Source organism: Cyprinodon tularosa, unplaced genomic scaffold, assembly GCF_016077235.1.
Source record: "Cyprinodon tularosa strain WSP-4 unplaced genomic scaffold, ASM1607723v1 ctg106, whole genome shotgun sequence".
NCBI classification, from domain to species: Eukaryota; Metazoa; Chordata; class Actinopteri; order Cyprinodontiformes; family Cyprinodontidae; genus Cyprinodon; species Cyprinodon tularosa.
In genome coordinates this window covers 558,562-579,514 of record NW_024037849.1, presented here as the reverse complement: position 1 = coordinate 579,514, position 20,953 = coordinate 558,562, and the positions used below count along the sequence as shown (strand labels likewise).

General features: G+C 39.5%; 1 protein-coding gene across 1 annotated transcript in view; it reads right to left on the bottom strand.

Annotated features, from left to right (window-relative positions):
* The window catches only part of nek7 (NIMA-related kinase 7), a 103,458-nt gene that overhangs the window by 34,213 nt on the left and 48,292 nt on the right, over positions 1–20,953 (bottom strand). The window contains exons 4-7 of the mRNA XM_038286447.1: positions 18,906–18,968; positions 12,231–12,341; positions 4,823–4,931; positions 1,452–1,559 (exon numbers count right to left, since the gene is read on the bottom strand). Coding sequence (XP_038142375.1) covers positions 1,452–1,559; positions 4,823–4,931; positions 12,231–12,341; positions 18,906–18,968 — 391 coding nt within the window. The remainder of the gene's footprint in view (positions 1–1,451; positions 1,560–4,822; positions 4,932–12,230; positions 12,342–18,905; positions 18,969–20,953) is intronic.

The following is a 20,953-nucleotide window of genomic DNA, read 5'->3' as shown; positions in this document are numbered from 1 at the left end:
TTTATTGTGGGGTGACGTGCAGCTGGGGACAGACTGTGATATCCTGGACATGGATTACAACTTTTCCATTCCTTCTCTTAAGGAACTTCTGACCCAGGAAACAGTGTCAGGAGTATTTAACCAGGGCAAATGGAAATAAAAGCCGTCATCTGCTGGTGCCAATGCAGCCATCTGACAGGAGTTTTAAAGGGCTCCGTGCTTCTTTCTGCTGAGCTTCAGGGAGATACTGTGGACCTGGTACCACATACACTCTGCAAAACGTACCACAACAGATTTAAACCACAGAATGACTAGGTTTTTAGAGAGTTCAGTATGGAGTAGACTTAGATCTTACTTGGGTTTAAAAAAAAAAAGCCCTGAATGTTGGAAACTGTAAATTATATACCAGTATGTTTACATTTGACCACCATGTTTACATTTTATCACTGCTGCTCACATTTTTAATCACTGCTGCACTTTAGAAATGGAAATCTATTGAGAGCTGTACTGAACAAATTTGTTTTTGTATACACTCCGTTTGTACAAAATGACAATAAAGTCTGTCTAAGTCTCTAAGTCCAAGTCTAAGTGTACTTCCAAGGGGAAGTTTGCGGAGAAAAGGCAGAGGCAATGACCCAGATGAGTTGAAGGGCACTGCTATAGGTTCCTTATCATTACTTCGTTACGGAGAAAAGCTGATTATATCCATGCCACGCTGCACTGATGCAATATTTGGTACTCAAATGCTAATAATCTAAATTCTACTGACAAACTTTCAAAGCAGGTTTCTATTTTGGAACTAAACTCATTTAATTCAAGATTTTGTGCATCAATAAACAAAATTCCCAGGACTGAATACATGAAATATGGCACTTTTTGCGAGTGTTACCTAAAGAAAGAAATTACTGAGTTCAATTAACTTTTGATAATCTAACTTAATGAGATGCAGCTATAATTATCAAACAGAGTATAGAAAATTATATTTTTCTGATTTATCTAATTTTTATATTAAAATCAAACACCGTAAACAATGTGCTATTTGTAATCAGTTCTCGATCTCAGAAACCTAGGAAGAGCAGGGGGTACAATGGGATTCAGTCCTCCATCTTCCAAAATATTTTGAGTGTGTCCAGCAGCTTTCACTTCCTTTAAGGAAAAATAGGGTGTTACAGGATGTTATTTCCTACTAGTGCCTAACCTGTCCACTGACATGAACAATAACCATGATTGTAGAGCAGGCTGGCTTGTTTTATTACACCCAGCCACAGTAAAACCTGTGTGACTCCAGCCTCAGACCTTAACAGTGTCAGGGTTAAAGGTCAAGCCAACAGGAAGCGGTTAAGTGGCCTAAGCAACAGAGAAGGCTCGATGACTACATGACACATGGCACCAGACTCGCCATGCCTAATGAAACACTGGTGGACCAGAAGGCGCTCAGTGTGTATATTTATGTGTAGACTGTTGTGACTTACCCAGCGAGTGAGCAGCAGTTGTTTTGGAGCTGAAGAATCTTCCCAGGCCCAGGTCTCCCAGTTTAACCACACCAGTAGCTGTGATGAACACGTTGGCTGGTTTGATATCTAAGAAAATACAATCACAAAGACAATAAATCTCCCAACTTAATTTGGCTAACATTTTCTGTCTTTTTGGTCAGAGCACAAAATAAGCATCTAAATAAGAGACATTAAGATATCATTTCAGTTAATGTGGGCGTTAGCAAGCTGTTTTCTGAAGTAATGGTAATGTGACCTGCCGAAGCCTTTGAAATTTACAGCTCCTGTATAATTGTAAGCAGCCTTTGAATAGGCCGTTGCTGCTAAGTGGCTCTTAGAGCTCAGAGCTCAGGGTTCATTAGTATCCCTGTTTCCTAATCAAAGTCAGTGTTAATGGAAATGCATCACCTGTAACCTAGAAGGTCTCTAAACGAGCAGCAATCTAAGCACATGATACCAGAATGAGACCTCGTAAACACAGACGTTACTTTTTAGATGTTTGTTAAGTAGACTCTAAGCCTGTCAAGGTGTGGAGCACATTAATGAGCTTTTTATTGTTAGCATTCGTCCAAGTTAAGAGATCAAGTAAAACTGTGCCATAGTAATGACTGTTAACAGTTCTCTGTAGTAGTTTTCTTCTTAACAAAGGATTTGTTTTTGAATTATCATTGGAAATGCACAAGAAACCTGCCTGTGACCAAAACCAAATGGTTTTCAGTCTGATTGGTCCTGAACGATGACAGACTAGTGGGCAGCACAGGCTACACACTTTAGCATGAAAAAAGATATAAAGGGAAGTTAGCCGTCTTCATCTGTAATCTCTCTAAAATCTAGTTCTGAGAGAACACACAGCTTTAAGAAACTAACAAAAATGAACCATGTAAAGACATTTCCAAAATGTATTCAGTCTCCAACAGAGATTGAGAGTAAGACTTTCAGTAGAAAACAAGAAGGCTGAACAGAGAACAACAACTTTCTCTGCTTGATACTTTGTGGATTTCAGGCTAGGTCATTTGAGAAATGTTTAGGGCTTGAAAAATAAAAATCTGAATTAGAGTAAATATATAGAATCCATGTATATTTAATGGTAATGTTAAAACACTCATTGCTAATTAGGGATAATTCTGATAACTCTTGTATAAAGAGTCTGTCTATAACATTAATGAAAAAATATTTCTACAGTATGCTAAATAAAAAAGGCTTGGTTTTCTCATGTATTACTAAACTTAGACATGTTTATAAAATAAAACAAAAACAAATATGATAAAAGAAAAACAAAGTAGAATAATCTTCCATCGATAAAGATTTTATACTGTCATTTAAAGCCAGGCAGTCTGTCATATTGTCAGACTTTACTAGCTCTTTGTGTCAATGAAGGGTTAGCTATGATTTTTAAATGGTTGGTTGCAGTTAAAGGGACGCTAAAACCTGACTTCGTGAAGTGCAGCAACCAACGAAATCTGTCACAAACAGTCGTGCCTTTTGGCATCATATACCATTTTATGACTGTCCTCTGTATTGCCCTCCACTTGACCATCATCACATCTCGCCTTTCTAGCACACCGGTTTTCTGTGGTTGAAAAGGGGATGATGCTCTGCTACGCCTAATGGCTAAATGGGTTCTATTTAGGTGATAACTTAAGGAGCTTCTCAATGATGTAGATTTACAAACAGAACCGCACAAAGTGCATTTTACATGGTTGTTGCTATTAAGCAGTGTAAAATATTCCCCCACCAGACTAATTGGATTGTTTTACACTTTTGTTCAGCATACCTTTGGCATGATTACAAAATATCATTGTGTGGCTCAATTTAAGAATGTACAGCAGCGCCCTCTTCTGTTTGGGGGCCACACCACAAAGTTCTGTCTAAAAGGACATCAGGTAATTAGGTGGAAATAATATAAATCAAACTTTTTTTTTTTTTTTTGCCTTTTTTTTTTTTTTTTTTACAATTTATCATAAGTCAATTATTAGTTTTCATCCCTATTATAAAGCAAAGCTAAAACAACAATTATCCCCCAAAAAATGGCTACCATCCAAAACACCAAGCATAAATGATTTCCTTGCACCTAATTATTGTTCTGCTTTTGTGGATAGAAAAGTAAAAATGTAATGGAGATAAATTTCCCAGGTTTAGCTTTAATTTCTCACATATACTACTGAGCCCAAAAACAGTTGGCACCAAAAAAAAAGTCATATACTGACATATTTTGTTGGACCGCTTTTAGCCTTTATTAAACTGCTCAGTGGTGGCCAATCCACATGTAAAAAGGACGTCTCATGCTTCTTGAACCACTCTTTAACAGTTGGAGCTCAAAGAATCCTGGTATCACCTGGTCATTCAGTATATCCAAAGAGTTAGCCGACCTCATTCCTTCTGACCTTCTCATGTTAAATGAATGAGAAGCAACTCATTGTATCTATTAGGGTTATATAACTTGTTGCCAGCTGAAACATAATCGCAAATGCAGTAACTATTCCATGAGCAGCTTGCACCTAACTGCTTAGTTAAATTTGGGTGGCAATTTTTTATTTTTTATTTATTTTTTGTCCAGGCAGTGTAATTAACCTCATTTAATATTTTTTCAAGGTTGTATATGGCACTATTTACAGTTGTCATGGTTCCCAAACTAACTTGATCCAGTCGGCATGCTAAATTGAAGAGAAAAAAGCCTGAAAAAAACATTATACATCTGAAGTAAATGAAGCCTGTTGATACTTGTTGCCATCTCTTTACCACATTTGCATTCCTCCCTATAAGCTTGAAGGAAATATCTTTACATAAATTGTTTTCAAAGCAGATTCTTTACATCCCCATGGCAGACAAGTTGGTCATTCTCCAGAGGGAAAATTAGAGAGGCCTTCTTTACAACCACTAACAGGTTTTTACAGCAACAGGTGGGGGAGGGGTTATCCCCTACCACAAGGAACTTTAAATTGTGAGAAAAGCATGATATAAGTTTTTAAAAAGCTACTTTTAGTTTTATTTTTTGGTATGAATTAATATCACTGAAAGGCTCATAGATAAGATTCATTCAAAGCAACTGAGCAATTTTATACAAAAGAAAAAAGTAAGAAACATCCAGAAAATATTTGAGAAGGTAAATAAAATACTATTGCCCTTAAAATATTTTTTTTTTCTTATTTTAAACACCTATCTTAATTTCCAAAATGTCTTACTGTTCAAGTCAAGGGAAGATACAAACATTTCATCAAATTTAAATCTTTACATGTAGGAAATTAGCGCACACACAGACACAGTTTCATTTTCTCAGTGGAAGTACAGATTGACACACAATCAGAAATTCATTATTCACACGTATGAAAATATATATAGAGTCACGCTACCTCTGTGCATGACCCTTCGGGAGTGCATGTGTTCAAGCGCACTGCAGAGCTGGACAAAGTACTTCCAAACTGTCCTCTCTGGGATGAGCCTCCTCTGCTTCTTAAAGTGCTGCAGTAGGTAAACAAAAACAAAGAGCCAAGGTTACATTCAAATGAAGCAAGGGTGATGGACAAACAAAATTTTTTACTAGAGATAGGAAAAAAGTACAAAGGATGGAGTTACTAGGTTGGCATGTAGGATTTTATGTGTTTGTAGAGTATCCTTCCCCACACACTGACTCCACTGCTAATGGAAGCCAGACCAGGCTATCGTCTGTCCCCTGCCTAACCAAATTCTGTCTCATTTTCTCTGCAGCCTACAATGGAAAGCACATGCATTCTCAGAAGCAGAGAGAAGAAATTTGTGGTGCCTTTCTATAACTCCACCATCTGGCACACAGCCTACAGTGGCAGAACGCTTCCTCCTGTTTTCAGACTTTATACCTGCAGGATTATTGAGAAGCCTAGAACTTGTTCTTGATTATCAACACTTAGTTCAACTCAAAAACAAAAACGCACACTGGTGACACAAAGACAAACTAATCAACTCAGAATAAATGAAATAACTGATTCTTGGAACTCCTGCTTGGGCAGCTGTGCAGGCTATAAAAATGTATCAAGTTCTCCTATGAGCACAGTTTAATGGGGTGTCCTTCAGGATCCAACTCCAGGAGAGAAAAGCTGGATGTAAACCAGGTTAGATGAGAGCTGTGCACACGAGAATTACAGTTGGAGCATTTAACCCACTTTTAGCAAAACAACAAAAAAATGTCTTTAAAATTCTGGAAAGGATGTATTTGAACAGGAAGTCTTACTTGCATGAAGATTTTGTTTCACAAGAGAGACCCAAAGCAAGAGTTGTAAAAACTCATTAAAAGCACATTAAAATGCAGCAATGGCAGGATATGGCAAATACCATAAAAACACCTCTATTAAAATAGCTTTGGTCATTTACAGCACTTCTCCTTATACACAAAGCATATAAAGGTGCAAAACTTAAGAGCTCTTAAATTATTCCACGTTCAAGGTGCACAGTGTTTATTTAAAAAAAAAAAATAGCCTTCCTACGGATCAATCGATACCCTTGGTACATTAGAAAGTAGCAACTGGTCTAAGAAGAGTGGAAATCCGACCTGAGACGGCGAGGAAACAGAGGTTTACAGAGGACTGCTTTACAGACAGAAGTATACAACAGCTTTTGTCTACGAGTGGTCAATGTCCAACTCACGGAATCATAAATAATGCAAAGTTTGCATCTGTAATGAGATGAAGAGTAGTGTGGCACGCTAAATTAGCACTCCGAAGAAGGGAGCAACATGCAAGAACAATATATCACACAATAATCAATCCAAGGCAGGAAGTTGCCTCCGTGTGCTTTTGGTATTGCTAATGCAGGAGGATTTATTCCCACGGTAATGTATGCTAGATTCAGTAGGTTTATCTGATAAAAACATATGCTTGCACTGCATGTTAGCATAGTATAGAATCCACCAGTCTAAATGTAGGGATCAATCACTGAATAGACAGAAAAACAACGGTAAGCCCTGCTGACGCACAGGTAACATTACCAAGTTAAAATTTAGATCAAAATTACACTAAAAACAGTTCTGTTTAGAAGCTTCTGTATACTCAGACGAATGATGAATGCCGTTTATATTATGTTATTGTTTTAACAATGTGATTTCTTCTTATTATTTTTTATTTTTTTTTTCGGATTTCAGACGTCCAAAATACACATAGGCACAGTGAAGTTCATATTATGAAGCCATTAAAAAATTTATTAGTTTAATGCAAACTGAGACTTGACGGCTTTTCAGTCATGGTTAGTGGAGTTGGTTTAAAGTGATTGGTTTCCTAGAAGGGACCCAGTTTAAAATCACACCCCAGTCAGTCTCAATGTGGTTGAAGTCAAAACTGTTTCAGCAGCAGAATATTAATCCGCTTTATCTGTTCCAGAACAATGTTGCGCTTAAACTGTAGCCTGCTAATATATTCTTTCTGCAATCTCTATGAAGAGGCTGTGAAACAGACCCTCAGCATGATGTTACCCCTCCCATGCTTAGCAGCTGATTAGTAGCTTAATCTGGTCTGTTCCTGTTTGGCAGTGACACCATCCTAGAGAGAAAAATCAAAGATGGTACTTCCATCAACACCTTTGTTTATAGATGTTGGAGCTTGGCCTGTTTTTCAGTGTAGTCCTCTTTCTCTGACTGGTTTGATGTGCTCACTTTCATCCTCTGACTTGGGAGCTGGCTCAGAGTTTGTCTGCCTGGGTGGGTGTGTCCTGGACGGGGCTGCCTGTGAAGCTGGTTGACAGTTGCCTTTTGTATGTCAGGTTCCTTCTGTATGTTTGCTTCTGTCTCCTTAAACCCCAGTCAACCTCGGCAGATGGCCGACTGGGGTTCTGCTGGCCGACTGCTGGAGGTTCTTCCTGTTAAAAGGGAGTTTTTTCTCTCCACTGCCACTACCAGAATGCTTGGTGTGAGGGATTGCCTTCGAGTCAATGAGTCGACGCAATCAACTGGTTTTTCTTAAGCCGGGCTTACACTGTGTGATGTTTTCAATCGTTGCTTGCAGCTACAGCTCACAATCTACCCTGCAGTTTCGTCGTACAGTAGGAGTTCACAGCTCACGATGCTCTGATGCAATCTACCTGCTCACACTGTATGCCTAAAAACCACGTCGGACTCAGCTCCGCAGTGAGATGCCGTTACTCTGACTCGTCTATCTGGAAGCCAAACGAGTAGAAGACTAATATGAAGCTCACAAGAGTGAAAAGCACTGTCTTGGCAAATTGTGCAACTTTGTGCCGACACAGCTGAGCAAACATGGCTACTACGCTCTGTCCATGTTACAGAAAGAACTCAATTTCACCCGCACCCCCGCCATGCTTCTGTGTTTTCATCTGAGGAGAAGCAGAAGAATCCTTGTTTGCGCATGCCCACCACGGTGGACTGAAAATCAAACATGATTGGGAGGTGGTTGTGAGAGGCAGATCACCCCTCTTTACCCCCTGTACAATACACGACACACGATCAGGCTGAAAGGGCTGAAAAGGGCAAAAAAAATATCGCACAATGTAAGCTCGGGTTTAGATAGAAAACTTTGAATCACTCTGACTAAATGATCTGGCTAAACTGTCTCTGTGAAGGGCTTTGCAATGACATGTGAAATTGTACATTAATGCTTTTTCATTAAACGGATGCCTTCTGCATCAGATTTAGATGACTGTGACGAGACGGTTAGCCTGGCTGCTCAGAGGATGACAGCTCTCGTTTACTGCCTTCTGTTTTTGCAGAGGCAGCAGAAATAGAATATCCCAGGCGAAGGCAGACGAATGTCAGCGTGCACTTACCAAGTTCATTTTTAACAGAATCGATAAGAGAATCAGAATCGTAATAATTTTATCAATTGCCAACCCTAGATATAAAATGGTTCAAAAGCCGTAAAGCCAAATCAGTTATTTCCATCAATTATTAAGGATATAAATATTCATTATTACTTGGTAAAATTTAGCCGTCATTAATACTGAAAAGTTTCTGGTACAATCTTATACTAATGAAAGAGGAGTCGCACCCAGTAGCAACATACTGGTTAAGTCTGGACTCTGGTGTCTATTCATGTGTGTTAAAAAAAAAAAAAAGTGACATGTTCCCTAAATCACTTGTTCACCATTTGAGCCCAAGCAGTCTCTGAAACGACATCCCATTTGGGTCGTTTCCTTAAATAAACCTGCGAGAGGATGTTTGAGGGATGAGACGCTGTTCACTGCATGCGTTAAGATTTCCCAATATCCCCGTACCCGACAGAAGCTGGGATATATTTGCAACTGTAGCACTCCTCCAGTGAGAGGGTTTTAAGCATCTAATGTATAAATTCAGGTGGTGCATTACTGGAAATTGCTAATATTAAAGTGAAGAAAAAGAATGAGAGGACAGGACAACAAAGACTTTAAGCTGACTTTAGCTAACAAACAAAGCAGTGAAGAAAATTAAAAAGATGAGGGATGAGTAAAAAAGGATAAAGGTGTAATAAGGAGAGGAATACAGAAAGGTGGGTGGATGAAGAAAGGGAGGAATAGACCTTGGCCTATATCCAAACAAAGCCTCAGTAAGGAGCCATTCTTTCTTTGCCCCCCATTTCCATATCAGAGGACCGTTTGATGTCAATGGGGGAGCACATAGACACCCACCATCACCCTCTTTTCTATGCCTTTAACAGAAAACACTGCACATGCAATATTCTGTAAGTGTATGCAAATCAAAGACCATCTGATTTTATCTAAAAACCTGAGATGGTCCGAGAGAAACAGAAAAGTAAGAAAAGGAGATAATAGAGAAATTGGACAGTTTGCAGGAGAATACATGCAAAATAAATATTAAAAATTAAAACATCTTATTAGGATTTTTTTGTGAAAATGCACGACAGGTTGTATCAATGTGTTGGCTGAACACTACATCCTGTCGAGGAGTAACCAAAATCTGGCAAAAACATCTGGCCTGCCACTGTTAGAGTGGAAAAAACAATCAATTAGAAGAGTGCAGAAGACAAATGGTGCAGAGAAGTAGCATGTATATTAAGAGTTTGTGTTGTCAGCAGACATAAGGCTGATGACACAACCCTAATACTATCACCATCCTCGAAAGCTTAGCTAAGATAGCAGTGACACTTAGTTTGTTATCCTTCCTCCAAGTTACCTGCCATGTTGCATCTTTGTAAAATGCAACTCGGAACATTTGCTTGAATCTGTGTCTCCATGTTTGCGTCTGCACCTTCTCTGCTTACGAAGTAGACTATATGTATGTGTAAGGTATGTGTGTGTGTGTGTGTGTGTGCTAAGCCTGCCATGTTCACTCTCTTGTACCACTAATCCTCGCCTCTCCTAATTTGCTATGTTGAACTGTGCAGATGTGGATCTGCTGAGTATGACTGCAAACAGCTTGTCGAGCTGTGCTGATACAACGCTGCAGCATCATTTATGCATAGCAGAAGACCAGGCTTTTTACATACACACTCCTAATTTGCTTTACTGGCAGATTTTTATGATAACTGGGGTGTCGGTATAACTCCTAGTCAAGGAAAGAAGAAGAAGCATGAGCTGTGGATAAAAAGAACTACCACTGCTGAACAACCCAGTTTTTTTCTTACACTTAAGAAATTTAGGAGAAATTCTGAAATAAAAACAAGCATGCTGAGATTTTACGTCAAATTTTATTATACTTCAACTTGAGAAGTAGTGGAAAAAAATAAAAACTTTTCTAAAGGTTGTCCTAGGAACTGATGCAAAGAATTGCTACGACTCTAACTTGCAACTTTAAAAGCAAATATTTCTTTTAAAAATTTTTCTCTAAACTCAACAGAGGCTTAAACTTTATTACCACTCACAGTTCTATATCTTTAATAATGTCTCTTTCACAGTCTTGGCAGATGTAATCACATTCTAGAAAGATGAAAGATGCTTGCAGGAGGCCTGATATATTAGTTTGTTCCAGTATGAAGGCATGATTAAGACTCAGTGTCCAGGATGTCAAACCCCCATAAAACAACCACAAACCACAAGCCTTCTGCAGTCATGCCTTCATTTATCAAAGGACCCACTGGCAGGTTCTGCTTGTGCGTGCAAACAGCTGTACAAGAGCATCATAAAGAGCGGGTCGAGTTTACATCTGGCCTCACCTCTCAGAATTTAGATTTTTTTTTTTTTACTTATTGTTAATGTTTCAAACACAGTGTAAAATAATGGTCAATATCAACCATGTAAGTTATACTCACTGTGGTATTTACTTTGATTTCTTTCCATGTTTTGGTGTAGAGCCATGTTTAATAACGGTGATAAATATATAATGCCTTTGAAAAGTGTTTATAGTTTAATCTTTTTCACATTACAAACCATGACTTGTTATTTTGAAGGGATTTTAGACCAACAAAATAAAACCTTATAGAGAAAACCAGAGAAAAAATTCTGGGTTTTAATTATTTTATGCCTTTGCATTTGGTTGCCTTGAATTACCTTTAACTGATATTAAATTTTCAGGTCTTTAAAAATGGGTTTCTATCACTTTATTGCATCTAGGAGCAGAATCATTTGGCAACCTTTCATTGCAAAGCAGCTCAAGCTTATTAAGTTAAGGTGGAGTGGCTGTGTGAACATCAGTTAACAAAATAATGCCAGATTGTGAATTTAACTGTTTGCAGTATGTGGGACATTTCAAAAAAGGAATATCCTTTGATAAAGTTAGTTTGCTTTGAGAGACACGTGGTGTCCTTATCGTCCTTCCTCATCGATAAGGATTTCATCAATGTGCATATTTCACCATTTATGAAGTTTGGGCTGACTGGATCTAGTGACATTTGGACTTAAGATGATTTTTCTCCAGTACTAGGGATGTTTACATTCAGCTTGGTGTGCAGCACGGTAAGTGATTCAGTCAATAGCACATCAACCTTATAGCAGTTGAAAAAAATGGAGCTTGAATGTATATGGTAGTTCGGTCCATCTTTCCTTTTCCATCACAGCTCACTAAAAAAACATTAGTGTTTGCAAAATTCAGATTTTGGTGATAGCTGGGAGTCCCTATAGCTCTGTTTAGGTATCACTTTTTAAAACTGCGGAGCAGAACATCTAATTTCCACCTTAGTTCTGCATAGAAATATTGTGAGTGTGTTAATAAATAAAACAACAGAGTATTGGTTTGGCACATGAGTGATGTAAACTGACAGGGCTGTTCTGGATATTCCTTCAGTACAAATACAGATACCGTTACAAACTGGACCTTTCATCACTTTCTTTCAAAATGGCCTTCTTATGTCATGAAAAGGCTAACTTTATAGAACGTTCATCCAAATTCTCCATTATTACAACTGACATCCTGGATCATTTAGGCTCTGGGTGGACTCTGTAGTTTGGCAGTGTGCCACTTTCTTATTTGATGATGGAGTGAAAAACACTTTGTTAGAAGTTTAAAATTTGGTATATTAAAGGATCTCACCAGGATTTTTAAAGAGTGCATAACAACCAAACACCCTTCAAGACAAATTTTGCTATTTAGGTCAGTTCTGAAGATGATCTGGATTTTATTTAAGGGCATCAGGGAAAGTGGGCTGAATAAAAAGGTACACCACGCTTTTCAACATTTTTTTTTCTGTAAAAGAAATTAAAAAATCTTAAAAACCATTAAGTCAGTTGCCTTCCTAACCAAAAATATTAGCTACTTTATATTAACTGCTTAGACAAATCCGTACAGGGACATTTGTGACAAGGTGCAATTTCTAAGAGACAGAACATGGGTTTAAAGTATTTCATCACAAATTAACTGTTATTTCTGAAGAATAGAAACTGTAAGTGAAACTACTGAGCAGAGGTGCTTACCTTGATCATACGAGACAGATCCCCAGCATCAGCTAACTCCAGAACTATGTTCAGCTCATTGTCCTCAATAAAAGATGCGTGGTACTTTATCACATTGGGGTGATTCAATTGCTGTTGGAAGGGGGAAAAGGAAAGCTTGTCACTGGCAGAGGAATTAAATACACAGAAGAAATGTTGGTGACATTTGTCATCTGGGAATCCTTGGTCACTTTTTCCTAGTTCTTTTTTTTTTTTCCAGTTGTTGCAAAATCCTCACAACAAGGTTATGCACAACAAAGGTGTGTGTTTTGTGCAACTCGCTGTACCCTCACCACCAATTAAAATAAAAATGGCTGAAACCATGCAAACAAAATACATTTGGTACGTGGGGATCTAATGAGAAGGTTTTGTCCTCAAGTGTGACAAAGCTGGGTGACATGTCACAACAAACCCCTGTCTATGATGACAACAACCCATGTGTGTGAGACACACAGACACAAAAACACACACAAGCGTGACAGGCTGACATGGATGGCAGTCAAAAAATAAAAATAAAAAATAGCTAGCGTGGATGGCTCATCGCTAGTGGAGATTCCTTCCTGCTGGTTGGTCAATAAGGCAGGGACAGCTTTCCCTGTAGTAAACAAAAACTTTCTTTCTATCCATAGCCATAGACATGTTGGGGAGAAAGAGGAATACTGATGGGGAAGATACAAATGACACAGTGACACAGACAAGGGAACGGAAGGCAGTCAGGGCAAGGTTGAAGAGTTGGAGAAAAAGAACAAAGGTGTGGATGGAAAACAGGATGGGAGAGGGATAAGGTAAGCCGAGTGGGAGATGGGGGGAAGGGAAGGCAGAGAGATGCTGATATGTGGATAGTTGGAGCCGTGATGTGAGCAGACGGAGGGGTGTGACACGCGTCCTCCGTTCGGCTCTGCTAAGCCTCCTCTGCTGTGATTAAAGAAATGTTCATGCTCTGGATGATGCAGAGAAGAGGGGAAAAGGAGAGCACAGTGGAGTACAGTACGCTACACTAGACTCTCCCAACTCTGCATCCTTCTGCTAGCCTCTTCCTCATTCGCTCCGTCTCTTCCTCACGTCTCCATCTTCCCTTTCTCCCTCCCTTGTCCTTTCTTGCCAGATGTATTTTTGGCTCAGAGTGGCAGTTCTGCACAGCTCCACAATGTAGCACAGCCAGAGAGTGATGACAAGCCCCCCTCCTCCTCTCCTCAGCCCACCACAACCCATTGCTCCTCCTCAACTTGGACCTCAGGCGAAAGATACAGAGAAATGAAAAGATATGTTAACATGCAGATGTTTATGTAAATGATGGAAGGGACCCAACTGCAATACAACAATCACTCATAGGGAAATATCACATAGAGCCTTGCATGATTATGTAATTACACATTCTGGCTGAGACCCAACAGCGTGTGTAATTACTTAATCATGCAAGACTGTGATACATTTGTTGAGCTGGTGATGTGTTTCAAACAACAAGATGATACAGACTAATCCAAACTGAAGGTACAAAAGCAGACATGCCAGTAAATTAAACTATTCTGTAATTGCACATGGATTCACATGCCAGAGGGTAAGTAGTCCCGCGAAACATGAACCACATCGGTTTCAGTTACATCTCAAGATAAAACAGGTCAATTCAACAAAGCAGAAAGAGGCTGGATTACAAATGTAACGCAGACACTTCATTTAATGTCAGTAAGAGAGAAAGAAAATTGGCAAGCACGGCGCAGCTGTGAACATGGCCGAAGGCTGAAGAAGAATGGTAGCTTGGAGGTTTAGAATCAGAAAAATGCAGAAGTGGTAGAGGCTAAAAGTGGTAATACTCATTTCTTCAGGATGACTTGTGGTGCATAAAGGGAAGCTTTATATGGTGATTTATCAGATGTTCTCATTGGTCAATAGACAGGAGCTCTAACAAACTGGAAGCCTACTCAGGGATTTAAAAGCAGTTGGTTACAAACTGACTGTGCCTTTAGATCATTAGTTACATATAACACCTGGAGAAAAAAAAAACTTTAAATCAAGCAGCATTGAGTTTAACATTAACATTTTAGTTCCAGCTCTGATTAGTAGCAGTGTTACTCAGAGGTGGATCTGCACACATCAGAGTATGTTTTATTAGCGAGCTAAGCAGTGCTTATCCAAGGCTCCACTTTCTCCAAATAATCAGATATTTAACTTACAAGGCTGTAACTCCATTATAATTATTTAGCTCACCTTCTGTCATCCCATTAAAAGAGAGTAATCCTTAATGCGGTTAATTTTGCAACAACATGGCGTTTGAGCCAAAAAGGCAACTAAAAGTCAGTGTCATGTGACATGTTGTAGATGAAAAAGGAAAATAATACAATGATGAGGGTTTTTTTTTTTTTTACTCTCCTTTGGCCAAGATAGAAAGGAACTAAAATACAGAGCAAGAGAAGGCAAGGTGACTATTAGTAGATCTCAAAAAGAAACAGAAGGTAAAGCATGTTCTTTCTTAAAGCTACAATGTGTAATAATTACAGGGATATACGGTCAGAAATGTAATATATTATACATAACTATGTTATTTATCATCATCTACGAGCTCAGCCTCTTAACCTTAATATTTGCGTTGCCTTAGAATTCGTTATTTATAATTACATAGGAGCGAGTCTCGCAGCCATGGAGGCAGACATCTTGCGCTACGGCAGCGCAGAGCCAACAAACTAGCGATTGCGAGATCGCCCATTACGCTCAAAAGTAAATACGGCAAGTTGATAGAGATGAACGGAGACGGTACTGAAATCTATACCCTACACAGACTAATGAAATACTATCTGTAAAATTATCTATGTAAACAAACCTCATCACTTGAGAAGGTAGGTGATGCGGACGTCGTGGAAGACATTTTGTCCCGTAACGCTCGCCGTACTGTTGGGGGGGAGAAGCGGTGGGGGGGAGATGTTCATGTTGCTGCGGTCTGCAGTCTGGACATTAGATGTCGCTGAAAATTACACGCTGTAGCTTTAAGGCTAATTTATACTTCTAAACTAGGTCGTCTGCATAGGTGTCGCAGTGAACAAAAAGGCGTCCCCGCCCCCTCCGCAGACACTCTGCTGCACCTCTCCCAAATTGTAGGTGAGCACAGACAGTGCCGCAGACAGGAGGCCGGCTAGTTTTGTTTTTATGACCGCAAAAGCGGAAAACGACTTGTGAAGCTGGACCAGCTAGAAGAGAGAGGTGCGCGACAACGGTGGGACCCTTTTTCCACTTGGATCCTGCTCTTTTTCACCGTTATGTCCCTCCGTTGTCGGAAAAAACTCGCCCCCACATCCTCACCACCTCAGCCAAATCTAGACCCACAGCTTATAGCGCAGACCATGCTCAAAACTGAGCATAAATCAAAAGTGTCTGCGTCGAGCTCACTGCGACACACTGCTGCAGGGAGCATAACCAGCCCCTTACTCCCTGAAATATAGATCTAGGTGATCAGAGAGTTTACTCCCTGCTACAGCTATCTTTGTTCACCCATAATTCATAGAACTTTGTCATTTTCTGCAGTTTTTCTTAATGAGATTCAGTTTTAATTCAATTCAGTTTATTTATATAGCGCCAATTCACAACACAAGTCATCTCAGGGCACTTTACAATTCAACCAGATCATACAGTCAAATTGATTCAAAATTTTCTATCTAAGGAAAACCAGTTTATTGCATCGACTCAAAGGCAATCCCTCACACCAAGCATGCTTATAGCGACAGTGGAGAGGAAAACTCTTAACAGGAAGAAACCTCTAGCAGAACAAGGTTCAGTGTGAGCGGCCATTTGCTGAGGCCGATTGGGGTTCAAGGAGACAGAAGCAGAGATATAATGAGATCTTTTTATTCCAATTAGGAAAAACAAACCTCTCCATGTCCTTCTTAAAATAGATCCAGATAAGATCATAAATCTATGGAAGTCATTTCCTGTTTTTACAGAATAAAAATGGTAAAATAGTTGATTTTGAATTATTTGTGATTTTTTTTTTTATTAACATATTTTATTACCCTTAAATAGATTTGCCATCTTAAAAAAAAGAATGTCTGATCCATCTTTCCAGTAAACCATTGCTCTAATCTAATCAGATGTAAACCCCAGACATGGATGTACACAAGCACGCATCTACATTGTGTCATCATTAAATCTTCCACTGCTGATTGGAAGGAGATCATTAGTCGGGAGACAATTGAGGCATCACAATAATCACAAGTGAGATGACTGTGCTGTAGTGGGATCGCAGACATGGTGAGAAAAATTAGCTAAATGGAATAGGGTGAGCTCTTTACTGAAAGCAACATCCCTCTCTAAGATAATTTAGACAAAAGCAGAGAAGTGAAAAGTGAGGTTCTCAAGTTGAAATCCTCATGCCAAGACAAGAAAATACAGATGAATGAGCAGACATAAACACAGACAGACAAACAAACAAATAGGCATACTGTTGGATGGCCATGACTGAGTATGTCTGTGTAAGTGTGTGCGTGTGTGCGATCACAGGCGACTGTGTGTGTCAATTCAGTCAGCCCATGCCAGAGCGCTTCTCATTATTCTGATTTAGCTGTGTCTGCTGTTGGCCTGTCTACTGGAGGATAAGGCAGAAGGACTGTCTCTTTCACATTCACTCGTTTATTATCAGGCTGGCTAGGCAGCGCGGGGCCAGGCATAACTTCCACGTTCACTAGCAATCAGCTTGCAGGATGAAAAAGGCGAACGAAAAGCTCTGAATAGGGGAAATGAGGCAAGGGGAAAAGACAGCAAAGAGAGATGGATATAAAAACAAAGCAACTAGCCAAACGGCAGAGAAAGAGGAGGCAGGAGCAAGTAGAGGGAAAACTGGGTAGAAGGGGACAGAGGAAAACAAATCTTCGAATACAAAAGGATCCACAGAAAGCTAGCAGATGAAATATATGAAGAAATAGCATCTGGAAGGGAGACATTTCCCCCCCGACCCCTTTTATGAGGTCAGAAATACAGATCTGGTGTCCAGCGGGATTACTCTGATGACTACTGCTCAGAGTAAAATGGGTTCTGTCTTCATCCATGTCTGACTGGTCCATAGAACCAAGTTTTTAAATGTGTTTGAATGACAGATATATTGGTTATTTCTTTTACATATAATCTAGGTATGTTTGATTCTGGTAAAAAAATATATTTAGGAAAATATTCAAATCAGGGTTAGTCAGACATTATTGCACAACAGTTATTCCTCTTAGTCATTTCTACTTTCTCTGAGTTTTTCCTAATGGATTTTATTCAAAGGATGTTTGAATTATAAGTCAAAAGGCCTATGAAAAATACATTTTAAAGAAAAACTATATGTTTAATGCTTTCATAATTTGCATTTGTTTAGCAGTCATTTGACAGAACCAGATCTCTGCAATATGTGTAAATAGGGGTGAATGAAAAAATGTGTTAACATGTAAATGCATCATTATTTTTTGTGCAACAACAGTAATATGACATTCACAAACATTTCAATAATATTGCAGTTCATCATCACGGCATTTGTCACTGACATTTTCCGTTTTTTATGTACTTTTATGTGTTTAGTCTAAGAAAATATTTTTTGGATTACTTATAAAGAGTCATAAATTTGTACAGTTTTATTTTCCTCAAATCAAGATAGAATAAAAGTTCACACATGTATTGTGTTGTAAATTTTGGTCACATGATCCAGACATATGTGTCTTTTTCCAACCCTGCCAAATGCAGATTTTTCAAAGCTACATTACTGCACTTTATTCTGTTTGTAAAAGAAAAGTTTTTTTAATGCCTTGCATTTTTAACCAGACGAAAAAAACGGAAAATTAAAGATAGCTAAGAGTCCAAAAATCAATAACACTGTTTTTTGTTTTTTTTCTTTGGGAGGGAACATCCGTTAAGTCAACAAACAAACAAAAATATGAACCAAAGTCCCCTCACAAGGGAATACATAATACTCCAAAGATTGTATCCAGATAGTTTAGTCAATGTCATTCATTCTAATAAATATGCATTTTTGGAGGCGATTTCCAGTTTTCTGATTGTTTGGTGAGAAATCAAAATTATAATGAGAAGACAAGCCTGTGTCACAACTAAAACACTGCTGGGGGAAAATGAAAAGTACTTCTGACAGACATGTAGGATCTTTAAGACAGGCAGAGGTATTAAAACTGTCATTAGATTGTTCATTAGTATTTAAGAGCAGCCCAGTTGACATGTGTTAAAAGTAGCTTAACAAACAAAACCACTTCACTGGAAAATAAAAAAGGCAAAGCGAGGAGGAAGAAGGGGGGAGACACATGAGAGAGACAGTTAAATTTCCATGCTGCTGCATTGTTGTTTGGCTTTAAACATTTCAAAAAGATTTGAGAAAAAAGACAATTGTTCTGGCATTCAAAAAAGAGCCAATAGGAGCCTGGAGGGGTGTAATTCTTCAGTTACTCCACACACACACAAAAAGAGGAGGAAATAAACTGTACAGTCACACATGCATACTCATTTATATTCCCATTTGTGTGCACAACAGCCTCTTGCATTTGTAACCATCTGAGGAAACGCACACACACACAAATCCACGGCGTCTGGAGCAGATCAATTGTTTTCCTGTGGTGGTGGGTCTCAGCTGAGGCACCTTAAGAGAACAGAGCATAGCGCATGGCGCCGTCTCCCTTTTCTCTGGTTCTTTACCTTAAGGAGATCTATCTCTTTGATGCAATCTTGCCGAGCTTTGGCATCCATCAAGTCGAATATCTATCAAGAGATCAAAAGGGGAGAAGGGGAGAGAGGACAGAGGGGTGTTTTAACATATTCAAAAAGTGTAAGATTGAGGGATGCAGATAAACTGGTAGAAAATACCTAAACAGAACATGGTTGCTGTTATCTGGAGAGCGGCATTGGAGTAACTACAGGTGTTTCACATCTGAGTAACATGCACAAGTCTCTGTGTAAGGTGTTTGCCTGTATATAAGCTCAATCAGAGCAGCACAGCATCTTTGTTGCATCTATGGGTTTACAAGGTAGTGAAAACTGCAAGACAATACATGAATCTAAATGCAGACTCAGGTTAGACAACCTCTTACAAATAATCCAAGTCAGATAAGATAGCAGCCCTTCATTAATAAAAAAAAAAAAAAGACTTAAAATGTATTTGTTGGCTTATTGTTGTGGTAATTTTGCATTTCCCAGCCAGAAAAGAAGCTAATTTAATTGAGAAAAACGTTAAATACACTATATTGCCAAAAGTATTTGCTCACCCATCCAAATTATTGGAATCAGGTGTTCCAATCACTTCCATGGCCACAGGTGTATAAATTCAAGCACCTAGGCATGCAGACTGTTTTTACAAACATTTGTGAAAGAATGGGTCGCTCTCAGGAGCTCAGTGAATTCCAGCGTGGAACTGTGATAGGATGCCACCTGTGCAACAAATCCAGTCGTGAAATTTCCTCGCTCCTAAATATTCCACAGTCAACTGTCAGCTGTATTATAAGAAAATGGAAGTGTTTGGGAACGACAGCAACTCAGCCACGAAGTGGTAGGCCACGTAAACTGACGGAGCGGGGTCAGCGGATGCTGACGCGCATAGTGCGAAGAGGTCGCCAACTTTCTGCAGAGTCAATCACTACAGACCTCCAAACTTCATGTGGCCTTCAGATTAGCTCAAGAACAGTGCGCAGAGAGCTTCATGGAATGGGTTTCCATGGTCGAGCAGCTGCATCCAAGCCATACATCACCAAGTGCAATGCAAAGCGTCGGATGCGGTGGTGTAAAGCACGCCGCCACTGGACTCTAGAGCAGTGGAGACGCGTTCTCTGGAGTGACGAATCGCGCTTCTCCATCTGGCAATCTGATGGACGGGTCTGGGTTTGGCGGTTGCCAGGAGAACGGTACTTGTCTGACTGCATTGTGCCAAGTGTAAAGTTTGGTGGAGGGGGGATTATGGTGTGAGGTTGTTTTTCAGGAGCTGGGCTTGGCCCCTTAGTTCCAGTGAAAGGAACTCTGAATGCTTCAGCATACCAAGACATTTTGGACAATTCCATGCTCCCAACTTTGTGGGAACAGTTTGGAGCTGGCCCCTTCCTCTTCCAACATGACTGTGCACCAGTGCACAAAGCAAGGTCCATAAAGACATGGATGACAGAGTCTGGTGTGGATGAACTTGACTGGCCTGCACAGAGTCCTGACCTCAACCCGATAGAACACCTTTGGGATGAATTAGAGCGGAGACTGAGAGCCAGGCCTTCTCGTCCAACATCAGTGTGCGACCTCACAAATGCGCTTCTGGAAGAATGGTCAAAAATTCCCATAAACACACTCCTAAACCTTGTGGACAGCCTTCCCAGAAGAGTTGAAGCTGTTCTAGCTGCAAAGGGTGGACCGACGTCATATTGAACCCTATGGATTAGGAACGGGATGTCACTTAAGCTCATATGTGAGTCAAGGCAGGTGAGCAAATACTTTTGGCAATATAGTGTATGTGTTTGTCTCTCTCAGTGATGCAAAACTCTACAGATTTATCATCTCCACTAACCTTTTTTCCCCTGGAGAAAAAAAAAAAACCTGCAAACTGTCACCACAGTTTAAACATCCTCAGACCTGTCAGTGGACGACTATGAATTCCCTGAATCTTTGCAAGTTTCACATATTTCACTACTATTCCCAATATTAAGGCCTTTCTGTGTGGAGAAACAACTGCAGCAGGAGGACTTGATATTTTTACAACTCCAGAATGTCTG